The 25,926-nt window shown below is 38.3% G+C and overlaps 1 protein-coding gene, 1 long non-coding RNA gene and 1 other non-coding gene across 3 annotated transcripts; 1 reads left to right on the top strand and 2 right to left on the bottom strand.

Annotated features, from left to right (window-relative positions):
* Window positions 1–628: 628 nt before the first annotated feature.
* Window positions 629–13,335, bottom strand: LOC141642818 (uncharacterized). Its single transcript, XM_074451761.1, has 6 exons — window positions 12,904–13,335; window positions 4,556–4,609; window positions 3,838–3,911; window positions 2,965–3,082; window positions 2,533–2,591; window positions 629–1,033 (listed from the first exon to the last, which is right to left on the bottom strand). The coding sequence occupies exons 1-6, from the start codon at window positions 13,081–13,083 to the stop codon at window positions 955–957; spliced, it is 564 nt and encodes a 187-aa protein (XP_074307862.1). The 5' UTR covers window positions 13,084–13,335; the 3' UTR covers window positions 629–954.
* A 441-nt stretch (window positions 13,336–13,776) lies between these two features.
* Window positions 13,777–14,387, top strand: LOC141642820 (uncharacterized). Its single transcript, XR_012543455.1, has 3 exons — window positions 13,777–13,868; window positions 14,047–14,110; window positions 14,280–14,387. It is a non-coding gene; the product is annotated as an uncharacterized LOC141642820 (long non-coding RNA).
* A 2,133-nt stretch (window positions 14,388–16,520) lies between these two features.
* LOC141645063 (small nucleolar RNA R71) lies at window positions 16,521–16,627 on the bottom strand. Its single transcript, XR_012544656.1, has one exon. It is a non-coding gene; the product is annotated as a small nucleolar RNA R71 (small nucleolar RNA).
* Between the last annotated feature and the right edge of the window lie 9,299 nt (window positions 16,628–25,926).

Genomic DNA, 25,926 nt, shown 5'->3' with positions numbered 1-25,926 from the left:
CTAAATATTTTCTTTAATTATCTTTAACTCCACCTCTCCTACTACTACATATTCATTGATGGTATTTGTCTCTCCTACAGATTCATTGATGGTATTTGTCTCAAGGAACGTTGTTCTTTCTCGATATCGGCCTCATCTCCATCTGGTCCTCGATACGATTGCCACTCTCCTATGACGGTATTTGTCTAAAAAAAGCTTTCATGAATGAAAAGGAAAAATATATGTAACGAATTTTCTCCTTTCATTCATGAAGTTTTTTTAGTTACTGACGAGATCTTCAAATGGGATGATCCTCTTTTCTTTTCGAAGAATTCAAAAATGCGTTTTTATTGTCCATCTTCACTCCCTCGTTAATCCTCACAGTTTCACAATAAATTTAAGAAAAATTCTTGTATCCACCGGGAGAACGGTACTCCATACACCTAAGCCTAAGTTTAATTGCGCATGTTCTCAATTAAGAGTAAACTCAACTTTCTCAAGCACAAAACAATCAGCCTCCATATTTCAGAAGTCGTCTTCTATATTAATGACAAGTTGCTTCAAGAATCAATTACTAAGAGAGAAGATTGTTTGGGCACAGTTTAAGTAGGGAGAAGAAAGGGGGGTCAGCCATTTCCTTAAGACCCCATTTGTTATCGAAACAAGAGAAACCGCCGTATTCATTCCTTTCACTCTCCATTTTTCTTCAAATAATTCAATCTAAACAGAGTCTATGCTTTGAAAACTTCAAAGTTTACACTAGCCGAACTCACAAATTTGCCACCGTAGTACATAACAAAGTAACTCAATCACAAAGACACAATAGAACAAGTAGAAAGCGCCCACAAAATTGTACATGTCTACGATGATAAACCAAAAGTTACAAGTACCAGCAAGTGATGTGATGCGTTAATGATTGTTGCTCGTCGGCAAAGGAAGAAGGATTGCCCTTTGTGTAATCAACATGCACGGAAGCTAAAACTCAGTGTCAAAGCAAGCAACCAGGAGTTTTGTTACCATTGACCTGGCGAATGGAATGTAACTCAAACTATACCTGCAAAATCTCCGCCATAAACACACAGAACTGTCAGAAATAGAAACAAGTGCTATCATTCACTGTTAAAAAGACATGTCGTAATATCAGTTTTGTCAAGCCAACAGCCTCCACGAACCACGATGCAGGAAAAAATAACAGAGTCGTGAAGGGTGGAAGATATAAATACTAATAAAAAATATCTGTTTTGGTGTCTGATGTTTTGGCAGAATTCCAATTCTAGTGTCTAAGATTAGTCTTAGTAAATCCAAATTAGGTAACTAAATTTGAGCATGATTTCACTTTGGGTACTTAAGGGTACACTTAGGAATTAGGATGCCCAAGGATTTACAAGTGTACATAGTATCATTTTGAGCCTTCTAACAAAAAATCATTTTTATTTTATGTTATCAATGTGAAAAATATGTTTATATATAATCTACTAATTTGTTTTTCTTTGAGAAACTAAAAAAATCTTGTTATAGTCCACTTGGTAATTTGGTATTAAATCAATATTCCTCATTAATTTTTTTTTTCCTATGAAAAATTAATATGGAGTACTTAAAATTACAAATGAAGAAGTTAGAAGTTTTAAAAAAAAAAACATACTGAATGAAATTTATTTTTATAAAAGAGAAATATTTACTAATTTTTTATTTAAATATATTAAGTAAAATACAAAATGCTCAAACTTGAGGTCTTTAAATTGGAATTACTTAAATCTAAGGCACCGAAATTTGGAATTTCCTAGATCTCAAGTTCCCAGACTGAAAGTGTTCAGCAAAAAACTTCACAATGAACATGAACAGCCACTAGACCTGCCAATAACCCATTTCGGGTATGTTTGCCTTCGAGTCCGACCGATTCATTTTCTGTCTGATATGTTTTGGTGCATTATTATCAAGTCCTTTTTCGCAATTAAAAAAAGGTTTGATGGAGTTTCGAATTAAATACTGGTTTGTCTACTCGGTATGTGTCAGATTTGGTGTATACAGGCCTGATCAGTTTTCCCAGGTCTGATAGTGATAATGGCTTCAAAAGATGAATAAATGCATATACCCACTAACATTGTAAAGAACAACACTTCCAATATATAAGGCCAGGCCATCACGTCTCCATAGATTTTTTTTTCCGTTATATTGGTTTTTCCTTAAAGACGGGTGGGAGAATATTGAAATAATTTTTTCGTGTTTTCAATACAGGACAAGGTTGCATACATTAGACCTCACTTATTTGACATCGGCAGGAGTGTTTGAGGCAGGTACAGAGTGGCCTTTGAGATATAACTTTTTAAGGGTTTGTTGAGGTCTAGGGAGAAGTTGGCAGCAAACTGTTTTTTATTAACAAGTCTATATATGACAACTCTCTCATCAATCAGCACATGATTACTAGTTACACAGAAACTGGGTTAATTGTTCATGTGAATCAATACTTAGCCCTTAAAAAAAGATTGCTTCTTTTGACAGAGTGGCAGGGGTGCATGTGATGACAAATTGCAGAAGTTCAGTTGAGTTGCCTACCAGGTTAAAGCTCCAAACTCCAATAGAATTGCCAAGAGTGTCAACAGCTTGTTGTGAACCTATTAAATTTGAATCGGAAAAGGATAGAATTACATAATACTACTTTTTAGCAAGAAACAGTGATAAGTAAGCAAGTAGTGCAAGAAATGTGTATACTTCATCCATTTTTTGAAGTTCCTACCTTAATGGGCACTATATTAACGAGTTCGACAAAATAGGGTATGCAACTTGAGGAAAAATGTGGGGTAAGAAATCACAATGACTACATATACTAGACAACCGAGGAAAGATTACAAAGTCGGAAGTCTAAAAACGGACAGCCTAGCAATAAAAGTAGGAAATTAAAAATGGATGGAAGAACTAGCTATTCATAGGTCAAAACCACTGAGAGGAGGTGTTATAGACTTATAGGAGAAGGAATATAGTACTTACATAGAGTGCACAAAACAGAGCGATAATCATACTCGCAATGTACAGGGCAGTTGCATATATACGTACTGGATCAAGCATCATGGTCACTTGCCTTTTTGGGCCTATGAGGAAAGCTGTGCTGGCACACAAAACACCAAACTTAGCATACGACACTAATAATAACATGAAACATGAACAAAGTCCGTGAACCCATGCACTTTAACATTTCAGTAGTCGAACCTGGTACAATCACAACAACATAATTAAAATGCTTTAAACGTTCCCGCTTAATGGATGCCAACATCTTTAAGGAATAACATATGCATCACCAAAAGAGTACTTACATTGGTCATCGCAGGGGTAATGTATGCAAAAAGGGCTAAAAATTTTCTATTTTCTAGTTTCTACCATCAAGGACCCAAACAAAGTTTAGTGTAAGTAAAAGATAAAATTGAAAGAAAAGAAAAAGGCTTTGTTTGTTGTTGTTTGAACAGTTTTGACGAGGGTGTTTATTTCATTTTGGTTGATTAGTATTAAGTAAAAGTAGAATACCAAAGAAACGTAAAAGGCTTTGCTTTTTATTGTCGAATAACTTGGGCAGGGTGGTTTATTTTATTTTGGTCAATATATAAAAAGGTTTTTAACTCTATTTAAGCAAATGGAGGAAGAGGTCCTTAAGGCTAATCTTTTAAAGATTGAATCCGTAATGCCAAAAGAAAAGCAATGTTTTAAACCCTAGGAGTACTTCATTCTCATCAGAAAGGAATAATAAATAGACCAAGAAAAAGTCGGAGACAGCACCAAGAAAACTATAATATAATTTCAATAAAATATTACAACGAGAAGAAAAAAAAAAAAAAAAAAAAAGAGCAGACCGAAAAAATAGGTACAAACCTCCCAATAGCAAGTAAATTCCCAAATGTGAATAAGATGCCAAACTTGATTGGATTAAGGAAAACAATCATGGACTGAAAGAAAAACAAAATTATTTTCAGTGTCAGTGAGCTCAAGAGAAACAAATCTATGTGGTTAACACTATATATCAATCCATCAGTGTAATGACATCCTTTGGAAAATTACGTTAAAAAAAGGTCTGCATCAGGATACCAAATTTCACATTGACGTTATCCGTCATATTCTTACGAATATTAATATCCCTATTCATGGAGTTTAAGATATGAGAATTAGTTATGTTGCTTGGACTCGTCATTTTCATTAAGTGTACATAGACACTCAAACTTGGACATGGGTTGGCCAAAACATGAACTGTTTTCAGGAAAAAGCTGAGCCCACACCCAGACAATCAGACATGTAGCTGCATCAGATACTTGTATCCGAGGTAAATAGTTAACCATAAATGACAGTTAAGAATAAGCAAGGTTGACTTTTATTCAGCTTCCATGAATGTAAAAATTATAGTTGCATACAGCAATTTACAAGATCTTTGAAGGGTGAACGCTGTCCTTTTCTGAACTTTATCCTGCCCTCACTGGCTCAATTTCTTTCGCTTATTCTCTCTATCATTACTTTATAGGACTTTTTTTCTTTTGAGTCGTACACGGTACACCCGTCTGCAACTAACAGATGAACCAACCAGAAATGTCATACTCACCAAAAACGTACATGTCAGCCCAACGACAAAGCATATGACAAAGCCCTGAATTCTCTGCAAAATAACAACATATGCGCTTTTATTTATACTCCCTCCATACCACACCAATGGTAACATGGACCCACTTTTTGTGAGGAGAAAAGTGGGTCCATGTTACCATTGGTGTGGTATGGAGGGAGTATTGAATAATACAATAAAGAGTATATACATGATACATCAACCTCCTGAAATTTAAGTAGCTACTGCAATGACATAGGGAAGTGAAAGGTTTGAAATGTTTCGTCACGCCTTAGCTAATGGTATAAGGGGATGAAATGATAAGCAAACCAAAGGAGAAGGAAGAAGCACATTCTAATCAAGATAACCTTGAAATGATCTTATGTTACTTCGATTCTTCACTTTTAAGACTGCACACATGTCGGCACTTACTAGTCTGACACTTCTCCTACTAGAGCTAAACTAGAGAGGCTAGCACCACAAAAGTAGAAGAAGAGAGTATCTAGTCTAGTATTATATTTAATACTTCCAAGTTTTATCTGTCAAACTTTTTTTCCATTATATTTTAAAAAAAAAATGTTTCAAGTTTTGAGGTGCAATTTGTCTTTAAACATATGTACCCGCACCCCTCACCCCATTTTAGGACATAATCTCCGTGACTAAAAATTGTAGTCATGCCGATATGTACCCGTATCCAACACTCGTACCCAAATCAGAGCAACATATATAGTATCCCAGGTATTCGAGACAAGATCCTAAATAATAAACTTGTTATACGGTAAGGAAACATCACTCAGGCAAGCATAGTTACCATCAGTATCAAGTTAAGCCAAGAAAAGAGGTCTGCTAAATCATATCATACTACATATATATCTTAGGAAAATAACAGGTATTATTCAGTGCATAGTTCTCTAGGTGAATAAAATGGGTCTGAACATTCGGTAGCTCTGTCCTCATCCTAAGCCAGTGAATTGAATTCATATCAAGAGCGAATTTTCCATGACAACTCAAATCATACAAGTATGATCTTACAACACTAAAGAAAGCACGTCCAATGTTCTTCACCAATTAATATCAGCAAACAACAATAACAACTCAATTCCGCAAACCAAGTTTCTTGTGAGATCAATGATTATCAGATTCATGCTACATTACTAGATGAACTCCAAGAACAACCACGCTCCAAATCTACTTACCCCTAACACTGTTTCCTACTTCAATCGTCCATGAATTAAACCACCACATTGGCATTAAAAGTTAGGCTTTTACCCCTCCAGAAACACCTCAACAATCTATATTGCTTGAAATTTGTACATTAGTCGCGACTCATGAGATTCACTACACCATTTACAGCCATTCACCGCCAAATACCAAATTTTAGGGTAAACCTCGGGTAATTATCATATTTATAGTCAATCTGAAGTAGACATAAGATGTTATTCTCCACACTAATCCATTAACATAAACTTACTGAATGTCACAATTTTTCAGTTTTGTTTCAACATAAGACTCCCTCCATCTCAATCATTTGTTTACCCTGTTAATTACTTGTGAGAGATATAATCAAAGATAATGTCATGAACATAACTAACTGCCATAATAAACTGCTTAGCTGGTATAACAGATTGGTTATTATTCTGTTAGAGTCAGTTAGTTAGAGTTAGTTGGTTGAGCTAGAATTTGTCAGATTTTATAAATAGGCCTCCCTGTCATTCATTTAGAATCAATCATTTGTATTACATTCTCTACAATCTTCTCACTCTAAATTCTCCATTAATCTTGTAATCATCAAGCTTTCCATAATAAAACTTTCTGCTCGATTGTGTTCTTCAATTTAACAATCCTGCAATTAGTTTCTTCGAATTGATTCCTAGAAGTTCATTCCAAGTGGTATCAGAGATTCGCTCCTAGCAATCTCGTGAAATCATTCTGGAAATATCCCTAGATTCTTTGTAAAAACTCCATTAAAATACCTCTACATCAATGGCGGCAAAAGCACAAGCAGCAATGGAAGAATTTCAGAAGAGTATAAAGGATTCTTGGACAGAATTCTTAGCAGAGTAACAAAGACAGCAGAATGAATTCAGGGATGAAATGCATGCTCAAAGGGAGACAATGCTCAGGATTACAAATCAATTTCAAGAAATTGGTACCAAAGTTACAACGTTGGAGAGAAATTGACATTGCAATGGGGGAATTCTAACCAATGGAGGACAGCAATTCAACTCTAATTTTGCCAGATTCTCCAAAATTGAGTTTCCACATTTTAAGGGTGAAGATGTACAAGGGTGGGTTTACAGGTGTGAGCAATTCTTTGAAGTTGATGCCACGAATGATAATTTGAAGGTTAAGTTGGTGTCCATACACTTGGAGGGGAAGGCATTACTTTGGCATCAATCCTTGATGAAGACTAATCCACAAGGAGTATGGCCTGCTTGGAATGTGTATAAGGCTGCAATCTTGGCTCGATTTGGAAACCAACCATATGATGATCCTATTGCAGAATTGATGAATTTGAAACATTCTGGAACTGTTGAAGCATATTAGGAGAAGTTTGATGCCTTGTTGATCAGAACTGATGTGTCAGAAAAGCAAGCCATCAGTTGTTTCTTGAGTGGATTACTGTAAGAATGTTCAAACCACAAACTCTGATTGATGCTTATACTTTAGCTAGATTACAAGAAAACAAACACCTTGTCTTGCACTAATAAGAGGAATAAACCCCTTTTGGAGAAGCCTGTGGCCAAACCTTTCACACCATATCAATCACAATTACATAACATCCCAAAACCAACTCCAACCACCAACTTTCAATTTAGAACAACAAGACAAAAGTTAACTCCTGAGTTTATTGCTGAAAGAAGGGCCAAAAATTTGTGTTTCTTTTGTCCTGAAAAGTTCGTTGCTGGTCATAAATGCCCAGCTCAACTGCATAGCATTGAGGTTGTTACAATTTCAGATGATGTACTCGAGGATTCTGAAAACTCTGAAATTTGGCAACAAGAGGATATTAGGGACGAGTTACCTCGGTTAACTTCCCTAAATGCAATCACTAGAAACGTTGCATTTCAAACAATGAAGGTTACACGGAAGGTTCGTGGTACTTTGAATATACTCATAGATTCAGGGAGTACCCATAATTTTCTGGATGAAAACACAGCAAGGAAATTAGGGTGTAAAGTTGTCCCAAGTTACCTTGTGGCTTTGTCAGTGACTAATGGTGAAAGTATTTACAGCAAAAATGTGGTGAAACAATTTAGCTGGCGGTTACAAGAGGAAACTTTTCAGACTGATATCATGTTGGTGCCCTTGGGAACCTGTGATATGGTGTTAGGGGTACAATGGCTCTCTTCATTGGGACCTGTGTTGTGGGACTTTAAGGAGCTCAGAATGCAATTTCAGTACAAAGGGAAGAAGCATGTGCTGAGAGGGGGAAAGCTAGGAGTAGATTGGGTTAATGGCAAACAACTACAATCCCTCATTGTCAAGGGCATATCAAGAGGCTGCTCACCCCAATTGTTTGTATTATCCATTCAGTCCAATGAAGAGCTTACAACACCTGAAGGAAGTAATCCTGTACCTACTGCTATACAAACAATTTTGGATGAATTTGAAGATGTTTTTAAGACTCCTACTAAATTGCCTCCCCATAGAACCTATGATCACACCATTCATCTTAAGGAGGGAACCACACCAATCAATGTAAGACCCTATAGGTATCCTGTTGTTCAAAAAGATGCTATTGAAAGCATTGTGAAGGAAATGTTGGAATCAGGAGTTGTTAGGCCAAGTCAGAGCCCTTTCTCATCTCCTATTGTACTGGTTAAAAAGAAAGATGGTACATGGAGACTTTGTGTTGATTATAGGGAACTAAACAAGTACACTGTAAAAGATAAATTCTCAATTCCTGTCATTGAAGAATTGTTGGATGAATTACATGGTGCTGTGATTTTTTCTAAGATTGACCTTAGATCTGGATATTGGCAGATTAGAATGCATCCAGATGATGTCCCTAAAACTGCATTTAGGACAAATGAGGGCCATTATGAATTTTTGGTCATGCCTTTTGGCCTAACTAATGCCCCTTCAACCTTTCAACACCTTATGAATACTTTTTTCAAGCCTTACTTGAGGAAGTTTGTGTTAGTGTTCTTTGATGACATATTAATCTACAGTAACTCAGTCAGAGCTTGGAAGAACACACACATCATGTTAGGATGGTTTTATCTATCCTTAGACAACATACACTTTTTGCTAAGATGTCTAAGTGTGTGTTTGGAGCACCAGAAATAGAATATTTGGGACATGTGATCTCCGCCAAGGGGGTGGAAACAGACCCTGCCAAGATTAAGGCCATGGTGGATTGGCCAGAACCAAGGAATGTGAAGGAATTTAGGGGATTTTTGGGTCTTACACGGTGTTACCCCCCGTACACCGGAATGCCTTGGTCACCATCTCGGTTTCCCGAGGAAGTAGATCAAATAGGACAATAAAAGAACATTTATAATGCATTAATGTATCTTATAAAACAGAACTCTGTATACATTCCTCTATAAAGATGAGAACTACTACACTCGTGTTACAAGACTTCTAGACCGATAGCGTGGTGACTCGAAACCTCCAGTCCTAGCAGCCACAAGCAACAGTACCTGCTAAGCCAACTGCTCACCATCCCCGAATGGATCACCGCAGATACCACAAAACAACAGACTAATCAAAAGTAAAAACAAATAAACAATGAAACCAGCTGATCATCCTTTACCCAGTCTCCCGATCTCGTCCCGATCTCGCACAGTAACCGACTACACACTGACGTGTGTAGCCCTGCCACATTACCCATCGCAACAGGTAATCCTCGCCGCCAGTGGGTGACCGCAGCCCATCCCACCTAGTCCAGCTCATCAACGAGCGACTAACAATCCCTGACCCTTAATGTGCACATCCCCTCCCGTGGCGGGTTCCACGGAGGGCGAACTAGGGTGTGAAGCCACTCCCGCAAGTGACTCCACCACAAACACAACACACACAGCATCACAGCTGTCACCACATCTCCACACCAACACCGTCACAACAACGCCCGGACACTGATGATCAGCAGATAACAATAATTATGAAACAATAACAATCTCAATCAATTAACAGTACTAGTACTGAGTAGGGAAACCCTACCTCATCACAAACCATGAAATACATCCATATACAGCCAAGCAGGACTCCAATACGCATCCTACAACGATAACCACTTCCTATTACACAACTATCCTCAATGAACTATCCAAAAGAGACACAAGGCAGAGACTTACCTAACAACGCGCCTCGACGGTGACATAGACGACAACCACGCACGCCATCCTTCCTAAGCGAATCTCGTCCTTCCCATGGTGGAGGTTTAGGCTATATACATGAGAGTGTGTAGAGATGGGGTGATAGGAGAGGGAGGTAGGCTAGGGTTAGGGAAAGAGGAACTGTCGAGGAAATGGGAAATGAAATGAATCTCGCGAACTTGCGTTTTATATTAACGCGTCGAGAGCAGCCATACTCGGTGGAGTACTGGAGTACTCGGCCGAGTACTCTACTCGGTCGAGTATAGGTGATACTCGGCCGAGTAGCCTCTGCTAGGTCGAGTAAACAATCCTATAAAGCTCATGTTATAAGCCTGATCCCTCACCCATTCATCCCTACTGTCTGTCTTGGTCAACAGGGTCGGTCAACAGAGTCCTTGAATATCCTGGGTATTACAATTACAGGAAGTTTATTCAAGGTTATGGGATTATAAGTAAACCCTTGACCAATTTATTGAAGAAAAATGGATATAAATGGGATGTGCAATGACTAGAGCACCTATTTTGGCGCTCCCTAATTTCTCCATGGAGCTTATGGTGGAAACAGATGCTTCAGATAAAGGCATGGGGGTTGTACTTACTCAAAATGGTCATCCTATTGCTTACATAAGTAAGGCATTTTCTCAAAGAACACAAGCTAGCTCCACCTATGAGAAAGAGCTGCTAGCTGTCATCTTGGCCATTGAGAAATGGAGGCCTTACCTCAGTGGAAGACATTTTAAAATTAAGACTGATCACTTCAGTCTTAAGTACTATTTGCTGGAGCAGAGGATAACAACAGCATTTCAAAGCAAATGTTTGCCCAAGCTCTTGGGGTTGGATTATAAGATTATATACAGAAAAGGCAAGGAAAACGGAGTTGCAGATGCCTTGTCTAGAGTAAATGGCAGTGAACTAATGTCCTTAATTTTGTCACAAATCAACACTGATCTTAAGATTCAGGTTTTGAACAGTTGGCAGAATGATGACCAATTACAAGCCATAATTCAAGAACTACAAAATGGTGGAAATAAAAGGCATTACTCGGGGGCTCAAGGGGAATTAAGGAGGAAGGGTAAACTGGTAATGGGGAATAATGGAGAATTGAAACAGAAGATTATTTCTCTATTACATGATGCACCAGTTGGGGGACACTCAGGAATACAAGCTACCCAAAGGAGAATTACAAATTTATTTTACTGGAAAAAGCTTAAGAAAGATGTTAGGAATTACATCAGAAAATGTAACATTTGTCAACAATGCAAGCCTATTTTGGAAAAACCTGCACGGTTATTACAACCACTTCCTATTCCACAAACTATATGGACTGACATCTCCATGGACTTTGTGGAAGGTCTACCTAAATCCCAGGGTAAGGATGTTATACTTGTGGTGGTGGATAGGCTTAGCAAGTATGCACATTTTGTGTTGTTAAGTCACCCTTTCTGTGCAGTGTCAGTAGCTCAAGTATTCTTAGATCAGATTTTCAGACTACATGACATGCCTAAAACTATAGTATCTGATAGGGGCAAGGTGTTCATTAGCACTTTCTGGAAGGAGCTCTTTAAGCTGCAACAAGTGGATCTTCTAATGTCTTCTAGTTATCACCCTCAAACTGATAAACTGATGGACAGACTGAGGTGGTAAATAAATGTCTTGAAACATATCTGAGATGTATGACAGGGGAAAAACCAAAGGATTGGGCTCGTTGGATTCCATTAGCTCAATGGTGGTATAACACCACATATCATTCATCTGCCGATGCTACTCCTTTTGAGATTGTGTATGGGGAATCTCCAAATCTGCATTTACCTTATGTCATGGGGGACAGTGCTGTAGAGTTGATTGATAGAAGTTTAACAGCAAGAGAGGAGTGCCTTAAGATGCTCAAGTTTCACCTGAAAAGGGCTCAGGATAGGATAAAGAGTCAAGCTGATAAAGGGAGGGTGGATAAGGATCTGATGTATGTTAAACTAGTGTCTGTTAAACTGCAACCTTACAGGCAGATGTCCCTGGCTTTTAGGTCCTCTGCTAAGATATCTCCTCGATATTTTGGACCCTTTTCCATCATTGCTAGAGTTGGAACTGTTGCATACAAATTACAGTTGCCTCCTGAAGCAAAAATCCATCCTGTCTTCCATATATCTTCCATATATCTGTACTAAAGAAACATGAAGGTCCCCTGCCAACAGTATGTTCCATACCAGATATTGATGAGCAGCAGCAGCTAAGGGCAGAACCTATGGCCTTATTGGGAAGGAAGCTGGTTAAGAAAGGAAATCAGGCGGTGGTTTATGTGCTAATTCAGTGGTCCAATGGTGATGTTACTGATGCTACTTGGGAGCCTTATGATGACATTGCAAAGAGGTTTCCTCAGTTCAATCTTGATACAGCTTGAGGTCAAGCTCAAATTCAAGGAGAGTGGATTGTCATGAACATAACTAACTGCCATAACAAACTGCTTAGCTGGCATAACAGATTGGTTATTATTCTGTTAGTCAGTTAGTTAGGGTTAGTTGGTTGAGCTAGAAATTGTCAGATTTTATAAATAGGCCTCCCTGTCATTCATTTAGAATCAATCATTTGTATTACACTCTCTACAAACTTCTCTCTCTAAATTCTCCATTAATCTTGTAATCATCAAGCTTTCCATAATAAAACTTTTTGCTCGATTGTGTTCTTCAATTTAACAATCCTGCAATTAGTTTCTCGAATTTCTTCGAATTGATTCCTAGAAGTTCATTCCAGATAAAACAAATTAACGGGACAAGGAGAGTATCAAATTTCAACATTAGGTTTCAGGTGTCCTCTAAACACGGCGACAAATCAAACATCAAAAGCCAGCCCCTCATCCGTAAGATTTAAAGCCGAGTAACAACTTTAGGAACAAACAAATCCAAAATTTCAACTCCTTTCATCTCCGATAACAACAAATCGATCAATCAATCAATCAATCGTGTTACGAAACAATCTAAACAAAATTCAAGTGATTGAAATAAAGATGATGACTAAAAAGAATAGATTAGATACCTGTTTAGTGGACAAAGTGCAATTGCGATTGAAATCATCCATAAAAGCGAAGGAACTCTCATCATCATTAACAGCAGAAGATTCTTCGTCATTGATAACCTCCATGCCAACTAACATCTTCATCTTCTCCATTGTTTGGTGATTCTTTACCTTCTCAAACGCCTCCCGCATTTTCTCCATTTTTTCGAAACGTTGATCAGGAGTTTCGTAGGAGTTTAAAAGGAAAAGGGGATCAAGCGTTTCGAAACGTGGCGGAGAGGTTGATGTGATAGTGAGCTGCGGTGAGTGTTGTGGACGACTGTGATGAAAGCCAAGCGTGTTTGACTCTCGCTGCCGTAAAGTGGAGAAGATTTTTCACGGATTAGACTCCTACTCCATTACTCCTGACCTTTTTCTTTTTCTTTTAAGTGAAACATTTTTTAATTTTACATTATCCCCGAACTTTTCGGGTTTCTATGGTTTTTTTTTTTTTTTTAAAGGTAAGTTAAATTATAATCAAACCAAGGATTAGGCTAATTACATTGTCATTCCCTTTACATCATTTTGCATAAGCTAAGCAATACATATCACAATCAGCTAACAGCATATCATATATCAACACTTACGAATGACATTTGATTACAACCTGCTTTTATTCATACACCACCAGATTAAGTAAATAAGAGCCAATAGAAAAGCAGTTATCATCTTCTTATCTTCTTATGAGTAACATTACCAAATCTCTTCATGCTCCACCATTCATAGGTCAGTTAGCTAGGTAGAGTGTCGAGTCCACCCGATCAACGTAACTGAACAGTACACGATAAAGCCTAATTCGGGATCTTATCCTAAATCATTTTATCCTTCTTCCTTATCACTCCAAATCCTCTCCCTTCTCTCTAAAACCCTCACAGACACCTTCTAATGTGATTCAAGCTTGGATTAGGAGATTGCTCACCTTATCCTTCCTTCCTTCTTTCCACCTTGTAAGTTGAGATCTATCCTTTTTGAATTAGTATGAACCCTAACATTTGGGGGTTTTGTTATGGGTAATTAATTAGTAATTAATATGTATAAAATGGATAATTAATGGGTAATAATAAGGGATTTTTTATTGTATAATAGTGTAGAATGTACTGTGATAGTAATATGTGATTTATATAGGTTGTGAAGGTTTCATGAGACGGAATCGAGTCGGATTCTGAAAGCTCATGAAGATTGCTAAAAGGTAGGTTTATCCTACTCGGTTTTGATAATGTGTATTGATGTGACTCATATTTGCACACTTTTAGTCGCCGAACTTGCCTCGTTCCTATGCTTTCTTGCGTGCATTAGGGTCGTTTCTTATCTTTAGCTTCGTACTTTGCATATTCTTTGAGATTTTGTGTCCATGGTAGGAGAGGAATGCTAACCTTGCATTTATGGAGCAATTTGGAGCTAAATGGATTGCATCTAACGGTCAAGCAACAAAGAGGAGACCAATACTAAAGACCTAAGTAGATAGAACAAGTATTTGGGCAATGATGAAGGACCCCCAAGGCTCCTCAACGATCCCCACGGATCTTGAAGCAGCCTATTGAAGAAGAAGCCACACTAGCCTATGGGACGGGCGTCCCTTGCTCAGCCCGAGCGTCCAGATGATCAAGACGGGCGTCCCAATACTCTGCCCGAGCATCCCACAAACAGGGTGGGCGAATTCTCTTACAACATGGGCGTCCAATAGGGTTAGGTCGAGCGACTCCTTAGGGACTTGCAAGGCGTTAATCTTCTTCTTAGGGACTTAATCGTCATTATTTAAGCCCTTAGTTACCCTAATACTTGTACTTAGTATAAATACCCCATTGTATTAGGAGATTAATCATCAAGTTTTAGTAGAAGTTTTAATCAAGTTCTTATCAAACTTATTAGTATTAATCAAGTTGTATTACACAATTCAATCTTAATCAAATCTTAATCTTTCCTTAATCATTCAGGTGTTCTTAGATTTAGTTGGGTAATTTGAAGACTATTTGGGTTTATTGGAGAATTGACAACTCTTCATCATTCATCAAGTTTTCTTCTATTATTCTTTGCTTATTATTTGGATCATCCTAAGTTGGTACAATTCCTTTTATCGTTTTCTTAATTATTGTTTATTGCTTTACTCATTCACCATGTATAACCTTGTTAATATGATTGACACCCTATTAACATGTTTACCATGATCATGAGTGGGTAGTCTCCTAACTAGGGTTAATGGGGGATTAGGGGAATTAATCATGGGGTAGATCTTAACTTATTAAGTTCATATGATTGCTTGCTTGCTTGTTGTAGTTTTAACTTCTGCACATGTTATGCTTGATGAAATGCTTGATTGGCAACCTAGCATGAATCTCTTATCCATTCAACAAGACTTATAAGACATAAACGAACTCAAGGCTTGTTAGACCATGCATATAGTTGAATAGAAAGAAATTAAGTCGACTTGTAGGTGTTGTAAAGTCTTGACCGACTCGGCTCCGAGACCCAAACCTTCCTAGGAGTTATAAGATATAAACTAACTCGACTCCACTATAACAATAATTTGCTTGCATCTATGAAACTTGTTTATGAGATCTCACCATGATTCCCTTATGAACCCATGACACCCTAGGGCCTTAATCGATTGTTTACAAACCCTATTTGTTTACTTGCTTTGTTTCGCTTTCATTTCTTTACATTTCGTTGTTAAGTAGTTTAGATTGCAAACCTCAAACTCAACCCAAATTGTGACACCCTAAGACATAACTCTCTACAACCGATAAATCAATACAATACCCGTCCCTTGGGACCCGACCTTTACTTGCCACTCTACTAAGAGTAGTTAGTTGAGATTATAAATATTGTTTTGATTGCTAAGCTTAGACGACAAAGTTCAAACCAAATAAAAAATGGCGCCGTTGCCGGGGACGGTGTTCAATTGAATTGTTATCATTTGCTGTTTTTATTCGTGTCTTTCTTAACCTTGGCGAAGTCAAAATCCTGAAGGTAGTTTTAATTATTTTCTAGTTGTTTGATTTTTGCATGTCTAGGAGATCACCAGGCGATCTTTTGCTTATTAATCCCGAGATTGAGAGAACCTTGACCAACATTAGAAGAACTGTTAGAGGGACTTCGACAATTGTGGGTATTGGAGAACTTGTAGACATTGGTATCATCCATTCGGATAGTGTTGAGTTTACCAACCCTTTTGCAAGACAAGGAGAGGAGAACCCAATTCAAAACCAACCACAAAATCAGCCTACAATGCCTAAATTTTCATCTCATTCCGTAACAACCGACGAGAACCTACCAAATGGTACTCCAACACCACCCCACTTGACCGGTAATTTCATTGCCAAATCCGTATTCAAACAATTAGTTGAGAGAAGTCAATTTGGAGGGATGCCTAGTAAATATCCTCACGTACACATGGACACTTTTTTTGTGACTATTGTGATGCAATTTCCCAAATGGGGGTAACTCAAGACCAAATTCGATGGGTATTGTTTCTTTTTTCCTTGATCGGAGCCGCAAAGCAATGGTTAAAGAGTCTCGACAAAGCCACTCTTGGAATTGATTCATGGAAGAATTTATCACTTGCCTTTTACAAGAAGGTCTATCCTCCGAAGAACACCAACATGTTAAGAGCCTAAATCACCGGGTTCAAGTAAAGAGATGAAGAGTCTCTATATGAGGCTTGGGAGAGATTCAAAGATACATGTCGCTCTTGTCCTCATCATGGACTAAGCGAATGGTTTCTTGTTCAACAATTTTGGAATGGGTTGTATGAAGACTCAAGGATTGTGCTCAACTTGGGTTCTAATGGAAGATTCACCGAGGTAGATGACAACCAAACTTGGGCAAAGATAGAAGAGATGACGGTTTACAACTCTCAATATAGTAGGCCAAGAAAAGCTACTAGGGGAGGGAGACATGAAGCTGACTCCGTCACACAATTGAGTGCCGATTTGGGTGCCCAACTAAGCTCACATATTGATACAATGACCATGAAATTTGAGAAGGCCATAGCCAAGATGAATGAAGCTTCTCAATCATCCAAGCAACATGTCAATGCCATGGTAGCAACATCTTCTATTCCAAATGGAGTGTGTGAGAATTGTGGAACTTTAGGACATGATCAACAAGAGTGTAGGGGCACAAATGAGCAAGTTAATGCTTTTTAAGCATACAAGAATGGCACCCCTTACTCCAATTTTTACAATAAAAACACCAAATTTCACCCAAACTTCTCATAAAAGCCAAAATGTTCAAAATCCTCAACCAATATACACCCCACCTCCAATGAGAAATCCTACTCAAAGACCATACTTCAACCAAAGCCAACCCTCTTACAATCAATCCAATGACCAAGCTTTTGATGTTCAAAAAACGGTCCTCCAAATGCAAAAGAGCCAACAAGATTTCTTTGCTCAAATGCAAAGAGATATACCAGCCAAAGACACCACCATCAACAATATCCTTTCTCACACCAAGATGTTGGAAACATAATTGTCCCAATTGGCCTCTACAAGTTCCCAAAGATAAAAAGGATAATTACCTCCTCAAGGTAATCATCCTACAAGACATGAAACCATCAATGACATTCACTTGAGTAGTGGTACAAGATATGAGGGACCTAAGATGCCAATTGAAGAGGATGTTATTGAGGAAAGTGTCAATCAAAGTGATGTGATGGAACTATTGAGGAGAAATCCTAAGGTGGTAGAGCCAACTACCAATAACTCATGGAAGAAGAGAAATGAAGAGAAGGCCAAAGAGGTTGAGAAAGAGCCTATTGTGATTAAACATCCATTTCCAAGTCGCCAAGCCAAGCCCAAGCTTGATGAGCAACTTGGAAAGTTCATGGAGATTGTGAAGAACCTAGAGGTCTCTATACCATTCACAGGAGTTGATCAACCATGTTCCGGCCTATGCAAAATACATGAAAGACATCCTTACCAAGAAGAAGTCCATAAGGAAGTTGAAAACCATTGCCTTCACAAACATAAGTAGTGCAATTCTTCAAGGGAATTCCCCACCTAAGCTCAAGGATCCGGGAAGTTTCTCCATTCCATGTACCATTTGTGACGCCACAATCAACAAAGCACTATGTGATCTAGGTGCAAGTGTTAGTGGCATGCCATATTCGGTATGCGAAAGACTAGGAGTGGGAGAACTCAAGCGCACTAACAAGACCTTACAAATGGCGGACCGAACAACAAAGAAATCACTAGGGGTATGGGTTTACCCGTGAGAATTGGAAAGTTTTTCATACCGGTGGACTTTGTTATTGTTGACATGGAGGAAGATTCAACATTCTAATCATTCTAAGAAGACCATTCCTACACACCGCAGGAGTGGTGATTGATGTAAAGCACGGGATGCTCACACTTGAAGTTGGTGATGAAACAATCACCTTTAATCTTGACAAGACTATGAGAGCTCCCAACTTGCTTGAGCCATGCTTTATGGTTGATCACTATACCCAGGAAGGTGATAAGAAGAAATTGGAATCTTCATTCAAAGGACAAGTGAAAGATGGAAATCTCAAAGAGAAGGGCAAAGACACATCGCCCAATTGGAAGAAAGATATTGATGATGTTGAAGTCGCTCTATTCGGAGAGCATGAAATTTTTCACAACAAGAATGAGAGCTTGCAAAGCTCACCCATGACAAGTATCAATGGAGGCCTCATTGGCCATGTTAACAAGGAAGAAGAGTTGCTCTTGCCAACTCATGATCCTCCCAACATAGGGAAAGAAGCAAGGGAAGTATGTGGTCTATGAAATGACGAATTTGAAGGATTTGTTAACCCTTACATTGGAAATGCTATGACTCTAGACCAAGGCTATGTAGATCCTTGTCACCTCTTTGACTCAGACTACTACATGAATGAAGACAAAAATGTGCCAAGGTCTATACAAGACCTCTATCATAATAATGAACAAGCATTTGACTACTTCTTCAAGACGTTGAGCAACATCAACAACGTCCTTGCTCTACTCCCTTGACACCTCTCAAGAAAAGGAGAGTTTGGTGGAGTCCTCCCTAAACCACCATTTGTAAATATTCTAAACTCTTAACTTGCATTTCATTTCACTTTTATATTATTCAATTTTTGCAATGCATTTTATATGCATTGTTGTATAATTTTGTAACATGAGAGTAAGTGAGGGAGAGATTCTAATGTGTTTTGAATGTGTAGTGTTTGATGATCAAGCGTGGGGAATAAATTGCCTAGGCTAGCCAAGCCTTTGTAGTGCAACCTCATGACAAAGGAATAGGAGATGAAGAGGCAAAAATTACGGAAAAGGGATCCCCACGGGCTGACCTGAGCTCGTGGGGGCTGAAGCAAGGAAGAAAAGAAAAAAATGGACTGATTAAGAATCCGCCCAAGCAGCCTTCAGGACGGGCATCCCAACTCTCGAACCGCTCGAGCCGAGCTTAGGACAGGCGTCCCTAGAGCCTATGAAAATTTCCTGATGAAAAAACCGCCCGTCCTCATTTGAGGTCGAGCGTTTCGACCTGTTATAAGACCAAAAACACGAGACTTCCTTCTTCATTTTTATCCTTCTTCAAACACAAACACAATAAATTCCCTCACTACAACCATCAACCCCATCATCCAAAAACACTAATTTCTCAACCAAATTCATCCAAATCAATTGCAAACTTGCTAATAATAAAAACAAATCACTCCTTTGTCAACAAAAAGACCTTCAAACATCAAAATCTTCACAAAATCAATCAAAATTTCTAGGGTTAGGGTGAAATCCGAAAATCCCCAAATTGATTGCAAATTTGATTGAAATTGGAAGATTAAGGGAGCATTCAAGCATACTCAAGGTTTGTTGACACTAATTTGAAGGAGAAATCAACAATGGCAAGGACAAAGGGCAATACCGAAGCACCCAAAGCCCCAACTTTATCCACGAGGCAAAAAATTCTAGCTTCTAATGCTTTAGTGGTGGTTGAACAACCAAGGGTATAAGCAAGGAAAGTTGTTGAGGCCGTGGAAGAAGTTACCACCACTTTACCGGAGATTGAGCAACTAAAAGATTATCCGGAGGTAACTTTTATTTCCAATGATCATAGAAAAGCTTTTGAATCCCTTTCTAGGAAGAAATTATCGCCACTAAGTTTGTGTGTCAAGACACTTTGGGGAAATTAGGGGCACTAGACCAAACAAGAGCATTTTTCGAGTCCATGGGATTGTTTACCTTGTTCGAAATGAATGAATTAACATGCCCTTCCCTCACATTGGAGTTCATAAGCTCTTTGAAGGAGTATAAGTTAGAGACTCGGAATTATGTTGAATTCCGTCTTGAGAACAAGAGTAGGAGGATGTTTAAGGGTGAGTTCGGAAAGGTTTTTGGAATTGCTAATCTTTGGAATTTCGACATGAAACCCGACAAATTTGATGCCAAGCCACTTTGGAAGGCGATTTCCGGTAGGAAGTTGACTACATTTACAGAGTGTAATGCCTTGTATATCCATCATTCGGGTATACGGTATTGGCATAGGTCAATTTCCAATACCTTGATTGCTAGGAAAGAAGCTACTCATATGACCGAACTCGACCTCATCTGCCTAGATTCCAAGATGAATGCACAAGGGAAATCAAAGAATGGATACAATATCCTTTAATTGTTGATTAAGAGATGGTTAGACTTCAAGGAAGGTAAGGAAAAATCGGCTTTCATTATGAATGGAGGCTTGATAACAAGATTGACAAATCACTTTAACCCACAATTCAATGAAGACAAAACCTACAAACCAGTTAAAGGTGGAAACCTTCTTAACATGCACACTTTGATCCACAAGTTTCATTGGGTAAAACATGACAACTCCGCCCAAGGCTATGAGTGGGTGATCAAGGATGTCAATTCAATTATCTTGCCCATGAAAATTTGTCGTCTCAACACTCGCCATTACAACTACGTTCTCCCCGTCTCAAAGAATGCCAAGAACATCGTTAAAGAGCAACAATATCCAAATGAAGAAGCCTCCTCCTTAGTGGTACCTCCTTACCCCTTTGCCTGCAAAGAGTTCACAACAAATGATCCTAGTGTTGTGACAGGGAATGATTACATGGTACAATTCATAAAGCATATCCATAAAGAAGCCTACAATGATCGGGTGAACGCTTATTACGCCCAATATCCACCCCTTTACCATCTTGCTAGGCAAGGACTCCTTGATCCCAAGAGTTCTTTTCCGGAGTGGGAGGATAGGAAAGTGTTCTTTCCTTAAGCTTCTAGAGATGAAGAAGGAGATGCCCGAGAAACTAGGGAGATTGAGGAGGTTGTTGATGATGAGGATGGGGAAGGCAGTGGGTCTAACCATGATGATGATGATGAAGAGCAAGGTTAAAGAGGAAGTGAAGAAGAAGAGTATGATGATGATGCCTTCGGGTCCATGGAGGGAGATGATGATGATGAGATGAGTGAAAGTTGATGGTTGACAAAGCATGAAGGAGGATGATACAAATGCGGGGTTGATAGCTTATGCTAAAATTTCTGCCTATTCTATTGTGAGTCTCCTACCCCTCCTTTTGCTTTGTTTTTATCTCTTGATTACGTTGTTGACATGACTTGTATAGCTTATATAATATTTAGTTTAGAGCATTTAGAGAGTCATTTTGGACTCTTTGATGGATGAGAGTTTTGAGTCCTAGCACCACCAAAGGAATCACACCTCGGTAACATTAAGGTGACTATCTTTTTTTGCTCCCACCGTAAAGAATCCAAAATGACAAAGTAACTTTTCATGCATTGCATTTGCATACTTGTGAATAAACTTCCCTCTTTTTGCACTAGAGACAGTGTTTTGTTCGGTTTGGGGAAGTTCATTCATAAGCAACCCGAGTTAATTTAAATTAGCTCTCCGAACAATAGAAAGCATGCATCATATATCTTAGTTTAGTTTGCATCATTTGTATATACTCATCATATGTATTTATCTCACATGTAGTTTGCATTTAGTGTAGAATCATGCATCATATCATATCATTCATTTGCATAATTCCCTATTGTTTTGTCCATTGGGGATAATGTCCATTATAAGTGCAGGGATGGGGAATTCTAACACTTATTGGAATTCTAACACTTATTTCAAAAATGATAAAAATTTGAAAATTTTGAAAAATCCAAAAATATGTTCTTTCCTTTGTAGTGTAGAATTGTATATATATTGTATATATTTTTTTTGTCACTCTTATCACATTGGGTCGACTACACCACATTCGAGGCATGAAGCAGATAGAACACCGCATGGTATGATCTTTCCAATTCTCCTTCCTCCTTTTTATATGTTAATGACAATGTGACTATATTTTGATTGATGCGGTACAAACCAATGTGTTGTTAAGAGTTTGCATTTAGTTTACATGACATATTAGTTGATAGAAGCATATGCACTAGAGTTGTATATATGATAGTTGCATCATGTCATGTAGTTGCATATTAGAAAATTTTTGTGAAAATGCCTATTTGGGAAGCTTGACAAGAGTATATAAGGCTCTTGTAGATAATTTTTCTCCTTGAGACTTTATTTGCTAGAATACCCTCAAGACACCCTAGTATGTGTCATACTAGTATCCTTGACCCATAGACTAAGGCCTAGTCAAGAGTGCCTTGTGGTGTGATGACTCCTTGGCTACCGTTTATTCCAAGGTGACCCTTGATGCCATGCAACCGTCCTTACACTTCTATCATCATATTTTTGTCAACAAAAAGGGAATGGGCACAAAAATGTCAAATTGAGTTCAAGTTATCAATATCAAATGTTTGCAATTGCATCAAATGAAAAGCCTATGCTTATAATAGAAATACGCTTGCTACAAATGGGGTTACTTTGAAAAATGTTCAAAGAAAATGCAAAAAGTTGAAAAATGCCAAGCATAAAAAAAATGGCATGTTCTTAATCGTCAAATTCTACAAGGGGAAATAAACCCAAAAAGCAAACTACTATCAATGAAACTCATGTACTTTGAAACCCTTTTATCATTTGATGATCTTACTTTGTTTTATGGTGGAGAGGGGACGACCCTTCTTTTTGTCTAGGCAAGAGGGGGAATCCCGCGATCCTACGGTGTTTCTAACACCATAAGGACTTGGCTCTTGACAAAAGCATTTAGCGATTGTGGATAAAAATACCCTAGTTTAACACAACTTGGAGGTGACTTGTTTGTATCCTCTCGGACTTAGTAACTAGAAGAACCAATATCTATGATGGAGTATGTGCCCTTGCATTGCTTCCCTTGTAGGTAATTTCCGCCACTTAGATGGGAAAAGTGGCTATTCTTTTTGTAGATGCATCCTTTACTTGTTTTCATGTGCTTAAATGTTAGGATGCATCGCCATTTTGGCAAGCCCCACCTTGCCTTGCAAGAAGTCATCTTACCTCATTGATGTCTTGTTGTGAGTTGAAGGGGTGGAGTGAGACCCGCTAATTGTCTCACATCAGCTAGTAATATTAATAAAGGTCATGGTTTTAGTCACCTCTTTACTAGGGACGAGCAAGGTTTGGTTTGGGGATATTTGATGTGACTCATATTTGCACACTAGTCCCCGAACTAACCTCGTTCCTATGCTTTCTTGTATGCATTAGGGTCGTTTCTTATCTTTAGCTTCCTACTTTGCATATTATTTGAGGTTTTGTGTCCTTGGTAAGAGAGGAATGCTAACCTTGCATTTATGGAGCAATTTGGAGCTAAATGGATTGCATCTAACGACCAAGCAACAAAGAGGAGACCAATACTAAAGACCTAAGTAGATAGAACAAGTATTTGGGCAATGATGAAGGACCCCTAAGGCTCCTCAACGATCCCCACGGATCCTGAAGCAGCCTACTGAAGAAGAAGCCACACTAGCCTATGGGACGGGCATCTCTTGCTCAGCCCGAGCGTCCAGATGATCAAGACGGGCATCCCAATACTCTGCCCGAGCATCCCACAAACAGGGCGGGCGAATTCTCTTACAACATGGGCGTCCAATAGGGTTAGGTCGAGCGACTCCTTAGGGACTTGAAAGGCGTTAATCTTCTTCTCAGGGACTTAATCGTCATTTAAGCCCTTAGTTACCCTAATACTTGTACTTAGTATAAATACCCCATTGTATTAGGGGATTAATCATCAAGTTTTAATAGAAGTTTTAATCAAGTTTTAATCAAGTTCTTATCAAGTTTATTAGTATTAATCAAGTTGTATTACACAATTCAATCTAAATCAAACCTTAATCTTTCCTTAATCATTCAAGTGTTCTTAGATTTAGTTGGGTAATTTGAAGACTATTTGGATTTATTGGAGAATTGACAACTCTTCATCATTCATCAAGTTTTATTCTATTATTCTTTGCTTATTATTTGGATCATCCTAAGTTGGTACAATTCCTTTTATCCTTTGCTTAATTATTGTTTATTGCTTTTCTCATTCACCATGTATAGCCTTGTTAATATGATTGACACCCCTATTAACATTTTTACCATGATCATGAGTGAGTAGTCTCCTAACTAGGGTTAATGGGGGATTAGGGGAATTAATCATGGGGTAGATCTTAACTTAATAAGTTCATATGATTGATTGCTTGCTTGTTGTAGTTTCAACTTATGCACATGTTATGCTTGATGAAATACTTGATTGGCAACCTAGCATGAATCTCTTATCCATTCAACAAGACTTGTAAGACATAAACCAACTCAAGACTTGTTAGACTATGCATATAGTTGAATAAGAAGAAATTAAGTCAACTTGTAGGTGTTGTAAAGTCTTGACCGACTCGGCTCCGAGACCCAAACCTTCCTAGGAGTTATAAGATATAAACTAACTCGACTCCACTACAGCAATAATTTGCTTGCATCTATGAAACCTGTTTATGAGATCTCACCATGATTTCCTTATGAACCCATGACACCCTAGTGCCTTTATCGATTGTTTACAAATCCTATTTGTTTACTTGCTTTGTTTTGCTTTCATTTCTTTACATTTCGTTGTTAAGTAGTTTAGATTACAAACCTCAAACTCAACCCAAATTGTGACACCCTAAGACATAACTCTCTACAACTGATAAATCAATACAATACCCGTCCCTTGGGATCCGACCTTTACTTGCCACTCTACTAAGAGTAGTTAGTTGAGATTATAAATATTATTTTGATTGGTAAGCTTAGACGACAAAGTTCAAACTGAATCATGTATACTTGCTAATGTGTATTTTGGCATTGTTTTAGTTAGCATGAGTGTGGACATGAGCCACCCACACCGCCAGCACCTGCGTGTTGGTTTCGAGGCGGCGACACTTCTCCCACGGAACCTTGGTTTGCCAAAGCACGTTATGGGCCGTTACCGATTGGTGAGGCATTGAAACCGGTGAAAGGTTGGATAAGACACAAAGTAGTGACATGAACACTAAGAAATTCGTTACCCTTAGCATTCCATGTCTAGAATGACTCTCGAAGATGCCAATGGACACGGATGTTCAGAGATAACTGGAGTAAGAGGTGAGGGTACGTATTAGGAAGCTCTTTAATTCGAACACCTAATCCCGCCCGCCTCGATAGCGGACTCTACTAATGATTAGGGAAATTGTTCATATTTGAAATGTCGTCGATGTAATGCATGCAATGCAACAAACACAGATTAATCCTAGCATGTGAAATTAGACTAAGCCGGTTAACACGTGTTTTAGCAAATAATTTGGTCGAAGTAGATGTTAGATTAATTACATGTGAATGCCATACAATTAAATCATAAATAATAATAATTACGATAAACGAATATTACAAAAATTAAAATTACAAAAATTACAAGGTTTATTTGATCTACGTTAAAAGCACGCTTGAAGACGGGATTTCGAAGAAGAAAATGAAATTGGAATATAAAATTAGAAAACACGTCATATTAGAGGTGATATTTCGAATAATAGTTGATTTAAACCGTAATTTGGAGCTACGTCAAAGCGAGAAAGAGGTCAGAGACAGAGACCAACCCAGAACAGGCGCAGCATCTGCTGCGTCCTCTGGAAGAGGCGCAACACTCCCTACATA

This window comes from Silene latifolia, chromosome 2 (genome assembly GCF_048544455.1).
Source record: "Silene latifolia isolate original U9 population chromosome 2, ASM4854445v1, whole genome shotgun sequence".
Taxonomy (NCBI): domain Eukaryota; kingdom Viridiplantae; phylum Streptophyta; class Magnoliopsida; order Caryophyllales; family Caryophyllaceae; genus Silene; species Silene latifolia.
The sequence above is the reverse complement of the archived record's forward strand: the minus strand, read 5'-3'. Positions and strand labels throughout refer to the sequence as shown.

Bases quoted from the DNA above. Each gene is read 5' to 3' on its own strand.
- LOC141642818 (XM_074451761.1), bottom strand. From the start codon at position 13,083: ATGGAGAAAATGCGGGAGGCGTTTGAGAAGGTAAAGAATCACCAAACA. The intron at 4,610-12,903 runs GTATCTAATCTA...GTTATTTTGCAG, and splicing joins GCACTTTGTCCACTAAACAG to AGAATTCAGGGCTTTGTCAT. The intron at 3,083-3,837 runs GTTTGTACCTAT...TTTGTGTGCCAG, and splicing joins AATTTACTTGCTATTGGGAG to CACAGCTTTCCTCATAGGCC.